At 41.3% G+C, this 17,061-nt stretch overlaps 2 protein-coding genes across 2 annotated transcripts in view; one reads left to right on the top strand and one right to left on the bottom strand.

The window, feature by feature from the left end:
* Window positions 1-2,242, top strand: part of DNAJC1 (DnaJ (Hsp40) homolog, subfamily C, member 1) — a gene marked incomplete at its 5' end in the record, with an annotated part of 67,385 nt that extends 65,143 nt beyond the window's left edge. The window contains 2 exons of the mRNA XM_010189267.1: window positions 435-919; window positions 2,030-2,242. Of these exons, the coding sequence (XP_010187569.1) occupies window positions 435-919; window positions 2,030-2,098 (554 nt within the window). The remainder of the gene's footprint in view (window positions 1-434; window positions 920-2,029) is intronic.
* A 6,868-nt stretch (window positions 2,243-9,110) lies between these two features.
* MLLT10 (myeloid/lymphoid or mixed-lineage leukemia (trithorax homolog, Drosophila); translocated to, 10) overlaps window positions 9,111-17,061 on the bottom strand; it is a gene marked incomplete at its 5' end in the record, with an annotated part of 68,544 nt that continues 60,593 nt past the window's right edge. The window contains 4 exons of the mRNA XM_010189266.1: window positions 9,111-9,155; window positions 10,952-11,164; window positions 11,698-11,800; window positions 16,847-17,061. Of these exons, the coding sequence (XP_010187568.1) occupies window positions 9,111-9,155; window positions 10,952-11,164; window positions 11,698-11,800; window positions 16,847-17,061 (576 nt within the window). The remainder of the gene's footprint in view (window positions 9,156-10,951; window positions 11,165-11,697; window positions 11,801-16,846) is intronic.

Here is a 17,061-nt window from a genome sequence, read left to right as displayed (position 1 = left end):
AGTGCATTTTGTACCTCTCAGGGTATGCTTTGCAGAGACTTTTGCAGCCTTGCCTTACTTTGAGCAAGGAGAAGCAGCGATGGGCATCCTGAGGGAACATTTCCCTTTAGCTACATCCTCCCAGGCTTTCTTATTTGGTTTCTTGTGGGTTTTGTTCATTTGTTCAGGCTGTTCTGTTCTGTTCTGTTTGTGTATATCAGTGTGGTAATTTACTAGTACTTTGCATATAATAGATAAGCTCATAATTGGCAAAGTTCATTGCTTTGTGACAAACACCTTCATTTCTCGATAAGCATTTTCCTTAAGCTCTTACTCCAGAAGAGCTTTTTCTCCTTTCTGCACCACTCTGGGTACCTTTTATTTGCGGGCAGCTCCCTGCTTGCTTGCTGTTTGTTTTATTTTTTCCGAAGTGTAACAGGCAATGCTCCTAACAGGTATCACCAGGCTCTCCGAGCTTAAAACACTGGCCCAGAATTCCAAGAATGTCAAAGTCAACGTGAATTTGCCAGACCACATCATCACCCAGCGCGACAGGGAGGAGGAGGAGCAGGAGGAGGAGGAGGGAAGCTATGATCACACCGCAGAGCAGGTGGATGTCCACATAGATCAAAAGGAGATGACTGCAAGTGAAATGAGGCACCGCAAACGAAAAACTGTCAAAGCACCTGAAATGATGCTACCAGCAACGAAAGAGGTACCAGAAGAGAAGGGCAGGGGAAGACGCCAGAAAGATTTTGATAACACTGAGCAAGAGGAAGAGAGTGATGATGAGAGCAGAAAAAGAGAGAAGAGCCGTGCCCCGGAAGAACTGTGGACTCAAAACCAACAGAAACTTCTTGAAATGGCCTTGCAGCAGTACCCAAAGGGAACATCGGATCGCTGGGACAAAATAGCCAAATGTGTGCCTGGAAAAAGCAAGGTATGCTTAGTTTTGTTTGAACTGTACTGTAAGTTTAGGGGAAACACATTTTTGACCAATTTAAGATTACCTTAAGAACTGAGGGTCCGTGCAGAAAGGTGAGGTCTTTACTTAGCCTATCAGCCTAGACATAATTGACCTAAAGAGCATTACTGTCATGTTTATTGTTTTTATTTAAAATGTATTTTCATTTAATTCTGTTTGTTTGATCCGTTACAGAAAATGTTGAAATGCCTCCTCTTTCATTTAAAATACCTACCTCTCCTCTGCCTTTCCGATCTTCAATTGCAGGACAAATTAGATTTTAAAACAAACTTTTATTCAAAGTTAGTAACCAAATGTCGGTGATCCACTTTGCTTACACTTTTACAGTACCTTCTGTAAACCCATCTCAATGAATAAACAAAATAAGTAACCCAGCTGCAAGTGTTAAATGCTCAATAATCTAATGTTCTTTTTGTAAGTATAATATTTTTAAAACAGCATTCTTTGTCACTGATATCGTTGGTCTGTGCTAGATTCCATAATAGTTGTGATAGCTTAGTTTGCTTGCTCCAGTCATTGTAGCTGCAGAAAATCCTAATTTGTGTCAAACACAGTGTGAGAGAGTAGGAAACATGGGGGAGGTGATTTGAGTGGTTCTGTGGCCTTGAAGCTGGTGAACAGTACCTGGCGTCAGTCGGTGCCGTGTTGGTGATGCAAAGGCTTGTCCGTGACGAGGTGACTCGTCTGCAGCGTGGCTCGCACCAGAGCAACTGCTCTGAAACCCTTGTTACAAAACAACACTTTAATAATTGCTGTTACGGTCACTGTCAGGAAGTACCAGGGAGCCGCTTTCTTGGATTTGTGTGCGCTTTAAAGAGAGGTTACCCATTAAGAAATGTAAATTGCAAGTTCATTTTCCTAATCCTCTCTTCACTACCTGTTGATTCCCCTTCTGAAACTCAGTGTGCAACTTGAAACAAAACAGAAAACCCACACACACCTCTCCCTCCAAAACCCACACAACACCCAGAACCTTGTTCCTCTTCTAGAATGAGGTAGCATGTATAGACTTAAAGCAATACTAAAATACCAAATTTTTATTAATACTTTTGTTTTTCCTTTTAGGAGGCGTGTATAGCAAGATACAAGTTGCTTGTTGAACTGGTACAAAAGAAAAAAATGGCGAAAAGCTGAATGTTCTGAGCAGAAGAGATGTAGCTCATCTTCATCAAAATGGGGGTTTAAATTTCATGTGCAGGAACCTGCATTTTTGTACCTCAGTATTTCTATACGTCATGTGCCTTAGTAAAAGAAAGTATCAATAAATCCTTACCTCTTTTGTGTGTTGAAGCATGAAAGTGTATGTTTGTGTTGGAGAGCTGCTTGTGCAGATGCATGACAACAAGGTCTTAAAAATTAGTGAACCTTCGGAAAAATCCACACTGACAGCTGCATACTGGAACTGGTAGGTTTACAGCTGATGAATATACAGATCATAAAGGATTGTAAATGTTATTTGGAAAATGAGAATTGATCTGAAACTGCTAAGCAAGGATGAGAGTATTTGAACTCTGCACTTAAGGTATTTTTTCTTTCTTACAGCTGTAAATAAAAGAAAATAACCTTACAGGCACGTCTGCTGCCACAGGAAGTGTCTGCTCATTCTACCAAGGTTTAGAAATATGCAGGATTTCTAACCTTACCTTCCATGTACATTTATGTGCACCTACAATATAATTTCTTTTTTACCAGCTCTGCAGATTAATACATGGTCATATTTGGTAAAATTGAAATAGGCAAGAACATTAAAGGCCTCTAATGATGCTCTGTAAGGCACACACTTCATGGCCAGTTTTTAAGTACAGAGTAGGACTTAACAGCTAACATTTACTGGGCTAAGAGTTCTCATCTTTGGGGGAGTTTGTATACCTGCGATTCCATATAGTTTGATTTTATATTTTTCACTGTGAGGGTGACAGAGCCCAGAGAGGTTGTGGAGTCTCCTTCTCTGGAGACATTCAAAACCCGCCTGGATGTGTTCCTGTGTGACCTGGTCTAGGTGGTCCTGCTCTGGCAGGGGGTTGGACTGGATGATCTGCAGAGGGCCCTTCCAACCCCCACCGTTCTGTGGTTCTGTGTGATTTGAAGAATAGATAATAAGGGTTATTATTCATTACTTACTATTTTGTTTTTCATCATTTTGGAAAAGTTATACAAAGCTTAAAATGCTGGAATAAAGGGTACTTAATGGGCTGTAAACTATATCAATAAATTGGAACAGTGATTGTAGTCTTTTGTAAGAAACATTAAGGACTTGCATTTTTTGAAGACCTATTTACCACTCAAATTCTGATTTAGTACCAGGATTCTAAGAAGCTTTTGGGCTTTAATTCAAAATTAAAAATGAAAAATCAAAGGATCATGTGCCTGAGCTCAAAATTGGAGCTTGGTGGCAGAAAACCTGTTAACTTAGCCATTCAGTGTTGATTTTACCCAGTAACTGTTGGCCAATCGTGTTCCTTCTGACAGATCAGCGTTTCAGGAGATTTCATCCTACTCCCATAAAACTTTAAGGGAGAGGTATTTAGGGAAGATAATAGTGTTCCATGTATGTTCCTTTACCAATCCGAACTAATTTTTTGGGTCATATGTATAAAATTAATAATGAAATTATTAATATAATTTATTATTAATAGATAATAGTGAAATAATTATATATGGAAACATTTAGCAGACACAAAATAATGCATCTAAATTTTGTTTCACAGAGCTTCACAGGTTGACTATATTGGAAGTTAACAGCATTTAACAGCTGTACTCTGACCTGTGTGTGTAGCTGATCAAATTCTGAGCTACTAATGCACCTATGAAAGAAGAGTCTCAAGTGGGATCAAGTGAGGTATCTTCAAGAGATATCAGGAAATCTTAACTTTAAAAAGGTATGAGTCATCCAGAGCACTCAAAGGTAGATGACTGTAGCTGTAAAGCAAGGTAATTGAAATGGCTACAAAGAAAAGCTGCTAAAATGGTGCTGTCAATTGGTGAAAATTAACTTGGTGGAGCATTGATAGGGCTGGCATAGAAGAACGGGAGCGAATGGAGATGTATTGTTCATTACAAAAATAGAGGGGTAATTGGAATATCTCTGCTGTTTCAAAAAAGCAAGTAATGGAAGAGTCAAGCCTGTGAGGTTAAAAGGGTCTTGCCTTTGCACTCTGGATTTACAAGACTCCACCTGCAATGGTGTGCTCGGTTGGGTGTTGTAGCACACTGCAAGGGAGGTGGAGCCCATCCAGAAGAGAGCAAGCAAAGAGAATGTTCCAGAGTCTATGAAGCTGGATTTGCTAGGAAGGAGAGAAAGAGTTGTTGGTATTTGCTCTACACTAGATAGAGAGAAATCTTCAGGTATATAAAAGGGGAGCTTTGCAATTGTGCGATCCCTGCATCTTCCTGATGCAGTTAATATGGAACATGTCTGTCATGGCTATGAATAATGGGCTCAGCTTGGAGTGAGAAATAGTTTAGTTAGATATTGGGGCAAAAAAAATCCAGTGGCAAATGTAATAAGGAGTTGGGGGGGGACTTTGACACTTTTGTCACTGTCTTTAAAAACTTTTGTATGTGCTGGAGTACCTGCTCAAGACTTGCCCATATCACCACTGTGTGTGTGGCAGTAACCCCATACTGCCTGGCCAACACCTTCAGCTTCTCTCCACCCTGGACTTTCTGGACAGGGGTCTAAGGAAGGCCAAGCACCACTTACTGGTAAGAAGTTTTTTCCTGGTTTGGTTTGGTTTTTTGATTTGTTTGTAAGAACATTCACACTGTGAAACTCAGAGCAGTGCTCCTGACAAATACAGTTTATGTGAAGGAAGATCCCTAAGAATGGACAAAGACTGTCCATGCCATTCTGTCACACTTGTCAGGTTGAGTACTTGAAGTGGTGGATGTCAGGAAGGAGTTGGACTGGCCTAAGCTTCACCTTTTGTGTTTGGCTGTGGGGAGGCAGGTGGTGTGGGTAAGAGTCCGAGATCTCCAGGGTCTCTCAGGGTTCTTTCTTGGGGTTGCTGGGTGTTTTCTAGATGCCAATAGAAGTGTCCCTTTTGGCAGTGGGTCCAGTCTGTGAGGACTGAGGACAGATGTGGTACTCGCTAGAGCAGCAGTAATCCATAGCCAGGCTTTATTTTCTTGTGGTTCTGGTATCAACCGCCAAAGCTGGCATTTCTAAAGCATTCTGCCCATGAAAATTGCGGCCACTCTAGGCTTGGGATTTAAGTAACTGTTTCCATCTTTGGTTCTAGCACAGAACGCAGACTTCTTTTAACTGATGTTAATATTTGCTTGCTAGCCAAATACTTTTTCTTTCCTGGGCAGTTGTGAGCTGCAGCTCAAAGTGCCTTTTGCGGTGTGACTTTGTGCATGAAAAGCTTTCAGTCTTAGTGGGTCTGTGTGGTAGCTTCTGTACTGGGATGTGCAGCTCAGTGAGTTGCATCAGTGAGTCAAGTTTGAGCATCTTTGCATGCTGCTGTTGATGGGATAGGCAAGATGCTATGGAAAGGGGCATTTGGGACAGCGCTCCATGCTGAGGACACCGTCCAAATGCCAAGCTAAAACATCAGTACTTTGTTAGCAGTGCTCTAATTTATTTTAGTTCCAGAAGACCAACAGATGCTGCTCTGCCATGTCCTGGAGATCTAAAAGTCAGCACTAAATTATTTTCAACTTTACAGCTGTCTGTATGATGTAATTAAAAAATAAGTTGTTTCAGGGAAGATTTGACAATGTGACCTCTTTATGAGGTGACAGAGTCTGAAAACAGTAGAAATGTGGAAACATTTTAAAGTTGGACTTTAAAAGAGCTCTCCATTAGGCAGAACCAACACAGATTTTAGTGTAGTTTATAAAGAAAAGGCACCAGAAAAATCAGTCAGTTAAATGCCACACAATGATATTGCTGGAGTAGCTCCTGCTAACACAGCTTGAATGGATAAAGTTGATAAAACCAGGATTTGAGGCTGCCCAGAATTAACTGGCTCCTGTAAACCATAAGGCATGTTGTCATTGTTTCAGTAAAGCTGGATTTTGGTGGGGAAAAAAAAAAAGAAAAAACCAACAAACAGCAGAAAGTTCAAAAGCCTGATAACATGGACCTCCTGAAATGCAGCGCAAGGAGTCTGTGCTGCTCTGGTGCCACCAAGCCCAGAGCAGGTCCTGGCACATCTGAGGGTGCTCTGTAACCAGCACCTCAGCTGCCAGGGACCTGTGAGGTGGCCTGGGCTGCTCTGGCATCAGAGGTGTTCCCCAGGGACGGTGCTATCGGCTTCTGCTGAACTGGTGCTAAATCAGCCACAGACCCTTGTCTTTGATGTCAAGCTCTGCAAAATCATTGAAACAAGGTTGGGTTTTGACTGCATCTGGCCCTCACATGAACTTGGCTTTGATGTGGTCTTTCTTTAAGGGGCTGCTGAATTGGCTTTTTTTTTTTTGTTTGAATGTCAGAACTGTCCTTTTCATTATTTCCCGGCCGTTGACTGTTGGTCCATCAGGACTATGCACAGGGTAAAACATCCATCGTGATCCTGGGCTTCTGGTGCCAGTCTCTCACAAGATGAAATTTTAAGCATGTCCTGAATTTGAGCGTTTCACTCCTGTTTCCAACTTTTCTCCTTTCATGCTTCTCTACATCTTACCAGGAGAGTGACAGAGTTTGGGCAGTCCCTCTGCTACTGGTTTCTGTGGTACTGCTCCCATAGGAGCAAGATAACTCACTGACACTTCACATTCACCAACTACCCTTAGAGTGTAGGGAACGTTATCTGGCCCTGATGGCTGAGGTGGGTGGGGGCTCTTTTAGGACTCCAGTTTTTCCCCATTTGAAAATAAAACAAAAACACTCAATCATGGATCAATGTACAGAAGGCCTAGGCCCATGGCAACACCTTTTTCCTGCTGCTTGTTCTAAGAGCTGGTCTCAGCCTGAGGCTGCACCTGACCAGCAAGGGGCAACAAAAATCATGAGGAAGCCATAACACCCCTTGTCTGCCACAACCTGCACTACCACCACACTCACATTTTATCTTCAGGTGACAGCATGGGCAGTTCCTCCTTGCTGCCTGGGAAGTAAAAGGCCAGGATTTCAGCAGTGTGTTTACCAATGCCAGCGTGAGCTGGTTTTACAGAAAATACAGTACAAAAACTACAGCAACCAAAGGCCTCGATCACCTCAGCACAGGCAGTGTGTGGATAAAGAACCTGTCCCACTCTGCAGAGCTGTCACCAGGTTATTTCAAAATGAATGGGGGCCCTGAAGCAGCAGCTCACGCCTTCCTGTGGTTTCACTTGGAAGGATGAGAGCAAAAAAAAAAAAAACAACCTCTGACACAGGAGTATGGCACAGGGCTGCAACTGGCCATCTCCACCCAGTAAGCAAAAATGTCCCTGGGCAATATTGTGCCTGCATCTGGGTCTCTGGAAAGCAAAAATTTACATGAGCCGCATTTCCAAAAAAATTCTTTGTCATAAATTTTAGTGGCCACGTGCATTTGAAATCCTTCCTGTTAATGTGGCATTAATAGAAATATTCCATTCTTCTACGAGACTCATGTTCACACAAGCCGTATACAACTATAAACATTATTAAAGTTTATTAACAAAATCTTTGTACACATCTTTTCATACACTTGGAATTTTACATCTAGTCAAAATAACAGCACATTTCCATCTTACCTTTTGTACAAATTGTTACAGAATATCCACCAGTGGGTTGAGTAAGTAAAATAAACCACTGGTTTACTTTTGTAAAGTATCTACAAAAGTGATTTGTGACATTTTTTTAAAAATTCCCCAGAACATATAAAAATAAATTACTTTTTCAATTAAATCTACTAATTAGAAATATTACAAATCAAAATATCAATGTTTTCTTATGAATTCTTCACAATACAAAACAGATTCACAAAACTTTATTTACAGAAATGAGGTAAGAACTGTGCAATGTTTAACTAAGAAACATATTGCAGAATTAACATGTTCTTCCAAGTAAGTACACAGTGGAGGTCTAATTACTGCTGGGCCTTTTCCTCTAATAATTCCCACCTTACTACCGGTTAGTGGTCATCACCCCCATTCAAACCCCCCTTCACCATACTGCATAGACTCACGCCGTGAAATCAGCTACTGTCGGAAGTGGTGTAACACGAGTTCACCCGTTTCAACCACCAGAAAATTTTAGTGGGAAATATTCACTCGCTTTTTTTGGTAATTTATTAGTGAAAAGTGACCCAGGTAACAATCTGCCTGAGCTATCTACAGTGGTATCAACACCTCTAGAAAAGGCAGAACAAGGCCGCTGGTGCGACACAGAATATTCCCGCTGCTCACAAGGACACGTCTAGTGCATGATCAGCTCTTTGCAGCCATTTCAACAAAACGGAGGTAGCAACAGGCACTTGGTTGAGGCCAAACACTACTCGTGCTTCTCCCAGCGTGGCCTTCTCATCTGGTAAGAAAACTTTGTCACTGGAACCAAACTGGTTCCTTTAAAAACCTCAGAACTCTAAAACCTACACCAAAATTAATAAACTTTGGATTCCATACTGTAATTCTTACTCAGGAAAAACTCCCACTATACAACAACAGGAATTTAAAGGAATAAAAAGTTCAGAAGCAGATTCCCTTAAGGAGACAGGTTTCAAAACAGGTCTGTAAAAAAGAAAGAGCAAACAGCAAGTCCAGGCTGCCATTACAAGCTTCGTCTAAAAGGATGCGTTGCAACTGCAGCAGCAGATCAGACTGGCGAGGGTTGGGGCTGGTTTGGTTTTTAAAACTCCTGCTCTGAAACCAAGGCAATGCATGACTGCAGGCAGTTTGAGAGCCTTTCCATTTATAAGATTAGGACTGAAGAGTCAAGCGTATGTTTTCCTATGGTTGGGTTTGTACTTAGTACCATCGTACTGACAAAATAATTATGGTTTGCAGAGTTTTATCTACTTCACAGTCTGAAGCATTAAAAAGTACATCCATTTTAGTGCAACAAGAAAGCAAATGAAAGCCTACCAAAAATATCCTCATGAAAATTATTAACCTCTTGCTGTGCAGTAAGAGTTCCTTGTTGCATTTCTTCAATCTGCAGAAAGGAAAACTGCATTTTTAGCCGGATGAAGTGCTCTGACAGCAGAACATGCAGTTCTCAAGTGTCATTCAAATGTCAACTCTTCTCTGACGCAACTGGTCCAGTTTTATCATTGAGCCTCTGTGCAAAAGAAAATACTTCTAAAAATCAGATTATAAAATACAGAGTTAAGCAAAATTAAATTCATATAAATGACAAAGCAGGTGAGGTACATTTACTGGCGCTAGCTAAATTTTGCTTCTACTTTCATTCCACCAAGAGCTGCTGTTCCTGGCTGTTGGTCTCTCCTTAGAGCTGCACGATGGTCAAGACAAATCCCAGGAGTCCTCCTATGTTTTACCCACTGGAGAGCGCTGAACTCCACACTTCTCCATCAGAACGGAAATACAATTTCCATTTTCCCCTGTCACCATTATCTTTCTTCCATAAATTGCTACAAATACATTTCCTCCAAGTATTGAACAGGACTGAGCAAACCTCATCTAATTCACCGAGCATTCAGAAATGCTTGAAAACCTGTTCCAGCTGGAAATGAGATTAAAACTTCCAAACTTTTGGCAAACAGTGTTTGTTAAAAATTCTTTTTTGGATTAAAATGGTTCAACAATCCAGGGCAATCTGTCTCAATTCTAACCTTTAAGAAAAAAGAAAAAAAATAACAGAAAAGCCATTTCAAAATAAATTTATTTCTAAGGGTTGTTTGAAATATGTCCTGATATTTCCTAGAATTATTTACAGCTAACTGTTATAGGAACAAAAACTGAAACTGTAACAGCATATTTGTAAAATACACCAGTGCTGCCCAGTCACGCTGTCCAAACCCAGTAATAGCCATTTCAAAACATTTAAAATAAGGCCACATAGAATAGCTTGTTCTGCTGCAAACCGAATACAGGGTCAATTCCATTCACTGCCAATTATTAGGAAATGAGGGGAGATATATTTTAAACATCCTGGAACAAACTGTGAACATTTCTAAATGAAGGCAGGGCACTGAGCAGCCCCCCATGACAGAGCGCTTCTGCTCTGACAGCGACCGGGAAAGGACGAGCCCCTACTGGAGTCCTGCAGTTTGCAGCGTGGTTTCAGCATCACAACAACAAACGAGACCGGGAAGTGACAACAACCATGCACAAAGCTTAATAAAAGGAAACACTTGCATTTTGAATGGAAGGGAGCTATTCCCAGGGAAACTGTGTTGAAAATTCATCATTTTATGTTTCACGTCTCACGTTCTGTTTGGAAAGTACCATAAAAGCCCAGCTGCCTCAGTTGTCCTCCTCCTAAAGTAGCTGGAGGCTTTAGGGATGGGGAGCAGAGATGGGGCCAGTATCTGCCCCAAACCCTTCCCACCTGCCATTGCAGACAAGCTTCCCTTTTTTCACTACCACTGCACTAGATGTTTTCTCCAAGGAATACTGCAACTTTGTCTTCCTCTTCCACTCATCCTTTCTTTTTACATACTTTCTTCCACATGCTCCTTCCCTTCATCCTCTCTTACCTTAGTTGTATGATCCTTACAGAATGAAGTCTGTTCTCTGACTCCCTGAAGAAAGAATTTCTGTCTTGGGGATGAAGGTTATGGGCAAACACTGAAGACAATGGAACATCTTTGCCAGAAAAATGTGTCTTGGTTCCTTATCTGTCTAGGAGAAGTTTTATTACTCTATCAAGCAATGGAGTTGCTCAGCCTCCCAGTGTACAGCCTCAGAAGTGTGCAGCAGACAGGTTAGGTGTAAGTGACTACAAGTTCACAGAGTTCTGAACCTCATTAAGTGCAGCCCAAGGCTCAAGAAAACTAAAAGAATAAAAACCCACCATCCTTGAGTTGTGAATGCAGGTACAGAATTTGTTTCTTATCGTTTAGCAACCTCATGGAGGCACTATATCGAAAATGAGGTGAGAAATATACTTACTGTCACCTTCTGAGCCGTGTTATCTCCATGAATTGTAAGGAATGGGTTGGTTGGAGCTGCGTTAAGTGGTGAGGCCTGCGTGCCTGAAAGTAAGTTGTTGATGGGTATCTGTGCTCCTCCAGTAATCTGCAGTTGCTGTACTTCAGACTGATGGTGTTGGTGGTGGTGATGCTGTTGCTGTACTAACTGATACAAAAGGGCCTGATGTTGTTCCTTGAGTAGTATGAGGAGAGCGAGGAGAAAAAAAAAAAATAATCAAGAATTATAACAGAAAAAATAGCTCCTTTCTGGGTTCAATTAACAACACAAATAGTTAAACCAGTTACCTAATGGCATGTACAAATACTGCAAGTCAGAGCAAAGAAAGCTCACGAGGTGATACCCAAAAATGTTTTGCTAGAGTCCTAGTGGAATCAGAGAACAACTTCAGACATTGTTAGAATCCACTGATGGTCCCAAACTCTGCTGCCCATGCCTGATGCCAAGAGAGACAAGCCACCATGTCCACATGGGACGAGATGGGACTGAAGGCACTAGGGAACAATATCAACACACACAGCCCAATAATACCCTGTCATTTAGCATGACTATCATCCAAAAAGGGTGAAGCAACTGAAAAGCTAAAACATTACCAAAAGCTGAAATACCAAGTTAAACACACTTCTAGTATTTCTGTTAGGCTGAGGAGTTTATCCACACCTTAGAATACAACAAAGGAATAAATCATAATTAACTGGAAAACTTACTGATGTGAGTTGCTGGGTACTTAGTAATTGCTGAAATTGCTGGTGCTGTTGATGGAGTAGAAGTTGTCTCTGTTGGTCAGGAAGTAATCCCAGTCCCGAGGCACTGCAGGGTTTGACAGAGTAATACTGTAGTTTACATGAAAGTATGGGAACTTTGTAATTTACAAAGAACAGCTGTATATAGACAGTTCCTGTTTAGCATTTTGATTGCATACTGTCAAATATTAAATTGTCTGTCTGCCCAGTTGCATTTTTTTGGATACAAACGTAGATATTACCACCACCACCCCCCCGTCTCATTTACGCTGAGCAACAGCAACATTTTGCCTGTAACATAAGTCTACTACACGCACATTATTTTAAACTTAGATAATAATTACCATTTCTACATTTTTAAAAATACTTTATACAGAAAGGCCAGATTTTGTAAGACAGTTCTTGCCAACCTTTAACACTTAGTTAACTGCCGTTTCCTTTGTCTTGGTTTCCTTCTAATTCTCATCTTTTGCTGCATTCACATCCATCACTCTTGCCTCTCCCTTGCCCGTAATTCTGCAGACACATTGGGTCTTGAAGTGGGCCAAGCAATCTGCCACGGAATGAACCCAGCTGCCTCTGTGCTTGCTGCTGCTTAGCTCCCAATCCCTGTTTTCATGCCTACATAAAATTTTCTGCAGCTATTTAAGAAATTGGGCAGGGAACTGATCCAGCTGACAACTGGTCTGGAAATAAAGGGTTTCTTCAGCTCTGCCAGGTCACTACAAGACCAACAGCATGAACAAAGGTGGCTTTGGAACAGACAACCAGGAAGGGAGCTGGATTTACTCTTTCAGTACCAGTGCTAGCTTTTAATAGTTTAACACACCCATATGAAGGTGTAGTTTCACAACAGTTTTACCCTGGTATTGAAAGGTTAAGTATTTCCCTTTCAGATGTACATTTCTGTCCCCTCCCCTTGCACCAGCTCTTGCACAGTGAGCTCCATCTCATGAGAGCTAAGCTGAAACCTAAGCCACTACAAAACAGACTCAAAGATTATCTGCTGATGGAGATGAGGTTACTGTGTGAATGCACCAGCACTGGTACCAGCAAGAAGGTGTGCGTAAGATGACCAACAGGACAGCAGGATTGCTAGTTGTGACGGGTAGTAAGGAATTAACTTAAATCAGCCATGAGTACATGCAGTTAGGCTACAGTCATTTAGCTCTTCAGGACATAGTAGTTATACTGCCTTTCTACAGTAGCTACCATACTGCAGCCTGGCCCTGTGATCACTTTGACATTTACTCTGTATTAACTAGCCAGCATGAAAATACCCACAGCATCACCGTTCTCTACTGCGGGGACAGCACACACAATGTGTAGATGTAGTACTTGGCAATGGTAGGTTTACAGTTGGACTCCAGGATCTTAAAGGTCTTTTCCAACCTAAGCGATTCTATAATTGACATTCATCTACTTCACAACATTCATTACTGCCACTTCCACCCCTCTCCTGGTTCTCAAACATCTTGACGATGGTCTTTTTCCCTAGCTAAGAAGTCAGTTTTAGTGACCTTGTCCTGTGCAAGTCATTTTGCCTTTCATTATTCTTGCTGTGCTGGTTTTTTCCCTTGTTTTATATCATTTTCTGAAACTGCACATAATATTGCAGGTGCACACACACCAGGGATGTGACATGCCAGAACACAAAACGGATAACACCCTTCTATTTATTCCCCAATAACTGCTAGCGATGTTTGATTGTTGGTGAAAGCAGAGATGACACTTCAGCTATCCAAGGAAACTCCTAGATTCTCCTTCTGAGCTACAACAGCAAAAATCAGGTCTAACACAAGCTAGAACTGTGCAAGTGTCTGACTTTCAAACAGTGATACTCACTGAATTCGACTGTACCAAAAATATTTTCAACAATGCCAAAAAATATGTCTCTTCAGTTCAACTAATACTACCATTATTTCCTTCTCTTTTTACCTCACTTTTTCTGTATTCTGTACTGGAATGAATCTTTTCCACTGTTTTTTCATTCTTTTACCCCATTTTTTCTGTTTTCCTATATCATGTTTTACCATTGCACTTATTTTTCCTGTTGTTTTCCCTTCTCTTTATCTGCTCTGCTCTCCTCTCTTGCTCTGCATTGGCACTTGAAAGGAAATACCCTCAGCCAGAGCCGAGATCTGAGTGTTCAGAAAGCAAACCCGGCTGCTGGAGACAAAACACCGCAGCTCCTGCGCTTCCCAGAAGAGGCAGTTCACTGGATTTCACCAGAGCTTTCTCTAAACCAGATCAGCTTGGAATGCAAATTTAATCCTTTTTAGCATCTCATTAAAAGGTATACGATCAGTCTGTAACTCTACATCCTACAGTCTTCTCTAGTTGTGAGAATGTCAAGAAACAATCCTATCTTTTTCGTCAAATCACTTCATCTCCTGGTTGCTAGCAATTGATATTAAGCCATCTTTTTCCCAGAAAAGGAGGGATTATTTTTCTCTGCCGAATGAATGGAGGCTCTTTCAGCTACAATTTAGAACTCTCTCAAACAGCAGTGTGCAAATCAGTGTTTTCTCACTTCCCCGTGAATAAGGACAATATGCATAAAGAAGTCTTCGTGCATTTGTGAATAATTTGGCTATTTCTCACATGAAACTGTCCCAAACAGATTCTGAAGCTTGGGAAGTTACTGTAATTAGCAACTTAAGAGGAACATCTGGGAAGTCTTTTAATTACACAACAGTACACAGAAGATCGAAAATAGGGCTGAGTTCTCAAGTGGCTTTCCATCGTCTGGCAAGTCTTGATTTAAACCACCTCCAAACCTGGTCACCACCGTGCGATCTGACCAGGCTCCGAGAGCTTGCAAACCTCTGGGCCTGCCTGTGCTTGCTGCTGTTTAACTTCCCCACTGAGGCAGTTCAAAGATTTGTGATACCTGGAAGAATTTCACATTAAAGAAAGAGTCTACTGTTGCCACTGAAACAGCACTGAACTCAAGAGTGGCAGGAACAAATGGTGTCCCATATAGCTGCAGAACCAATCATCTCGACCAGTAGAAAATAGTTTTGTATTTGTTTTTCTTAGTTCCAGTAACAGAGAACTTTTTTCATATTTTTCCTTAGAGCACTTGCAATTGAAAAATCAGGAATGAAGAATGTAAGCATCATTACTAAAATCACACTAGCACAAATTAGCGTTAGTGCTTGCTCAGCTAAAACTTTTTTCCTCTCAATATACAACTAGAAATACTGAAGACTCACAGAAAATGGAGGCAATTGTGAAACACCTAAAAAAGGAAGGAGGCACAGCAAATCATCTGGATGAGCTCAATAAAGCAGAAAATTGTGTGAGAAGTGCACTTTTAAATTTAATACAAACATTAATTTTAAATTAGTATTGAGGGAGCAGTGTGGAAAGAGATCTTGCAAGAATTCAAATAAAGAAACGGAAATGCCGGCAGAGCTGTAGATCATGAGCTTGTTGTAGCAGAAAATACACTAAAAGTCAGCATGAGAGCTTCCAAACAGGACAGCAGTTGCGGTATTCTGCGTGAACTGGAGTAGTCTACAGTTGGTCTACTAGGCTGCAAGAGTTACAGTAGTTAAGATGGCTATTAAAAAAATGACAGAAGAACTTCTGCAATACAGAGACAGAAGTCAATAAACTGTGTATGAACAAAATCATATGAGAAAACAGCACGACCATTACATTCTGGCATTACCTAAAAGTGGAAAGCATTACACAACTGGTTAATATTACTGATTTTGTCTGGTATTTCTCACTCCTCACACTTTTGGGAAGGGTAATGCAAAATTCTTGGTTTTCAACAGACCTCTGATACTCAAGAAAGAAGATAACTTTTCATTAACAAAATGTCTTTTGTTTAACCTACGAAGTGTTATGTTCATGTATCTGGAAGTGTTCAAGACCAGGTTGGATGGGGCCTTGAGCAGCCTGGTTGAGCTGTCCCTGCCCATAGCAGGGGGGTTGGACTGGGTGATCTTTAAAGGTCCCTTCCAACCCAAACCATTCTCTGATTCTATGATTCTATAATATAAACTATGAAAAATATAACCTCCTCAGCAACAATACAGTAGCACATCAAAACAAATGATCAGGTTTTATGAGCCTACTGAAGCAATACCACACAATAATACAGCACACGAATATGGAGAAGCTGCCAAACAAACAGCGAGGAAAGAAACTGCAAAAGGAAGCTACAAAACCAGGGATTCCTTGCATCATTCCAATCACCTTGTGCCTTTTTTTAGTGGGTAATCCACCATAATCTCCAAAAATAAACTCTATTTAAAGACAAGTAATCCACACCCTATTTGCAGGCACTTCTACCCCGAAAGTAGTTCTCCTTCCTAAGCAAAAGACAAGACCGGGGTGGAGGAAGGAGAGAATGAGTCAGCCCAGGCTCTGCGCTCTACCTCAAAATCCTTCCTGAACGAGCAGCCCATTCCCCTCCCTGGGGAGCAGCTGTCCCCTTTTGTTACCCATTTGCCTTGCAGTTCATGCTACTGAGGATACCTGGGTTTGGGGAAGGGCTGTTACGAATACTCAAGCATGGATCTTTTTATGCGTTTAAAAAAACCTTAGCAACACCACTTGAACTGATTTTGTTGTCTTTGGAGTCAGATACAGAAAACTGAAAACACCACACAACTGTATCACTACTCTGGTTAGTTATGCCTACTACATCTGTAATTACACGACCTTATATTGTTCTCCTTCCCCTCCCCCTTCTCACTGCAACAAATGGTAGCTTTTCCAGTGCTGCTTTAATCCGGGAAGAACAATTGGCAGGACAAAGAATATTGTTTTCTGAACTAAAAAAAAAAAAAATAAAGAGCTGAAGCACATTTACATAATTACATTTGTTTGGGAATGTGACTTGATTAACTAACAGGAATAAATGGACACCAGGATTCCCAAAAGCTAAACAGAAAACATCTTTTCTTTTACTTGACTGTTCGTGCTTCCATTAAATGCCTTCTTACTTTCATTCACAGATCAGGAGCAGAACCTAGTTTGACAATCACAGGCTAAGGAAAAAACAGTCCCTTTTAAACAAAATAGTTAAAAAATACAGCTAATCTGAAGAACAGCAGGCTCCAGCAGGAAAAACAGAGAGACAGCAAATCCTTACCTGTTATTTAAGGTTGTTGGCAGAGGATGCGTCGCATTGGGTGGCACAGTCGTGTGAGCAAGAGGAGAGGGGTTCTGCGATATTGTTGCTGGGGTGTGAATGACCCCGTTTAAAGCCCCGACGATGCCATTGATCGCCAGCTGGCCGGCTGGCAGCGCTCCAATGAGTCCACCCACAGCAGGCACTGCCGGAATGGTGGAGGTTACGGGCTGCAT

This window comes from Mesitornis unicolor, unplaced genomic scaffold (assembly GCF_000695765.1).
Source record: "Mesitornis unicolor isolate BGI_N332 unplaced genomic scaffold, ASM69576v1 scaffold24837, whole genome shotgun sequence".
In the NCBI taxonomy this organism is placed as follows: Eukaryota; Metazoa; Chordata; class Aves; order Mesitornithiformes; family Mesitornithidae; genus Mesitornis; species Mesitornis unicolor.
This window is presented reverse-complemented; position numbering and strand designations above follow the sequence as displayed.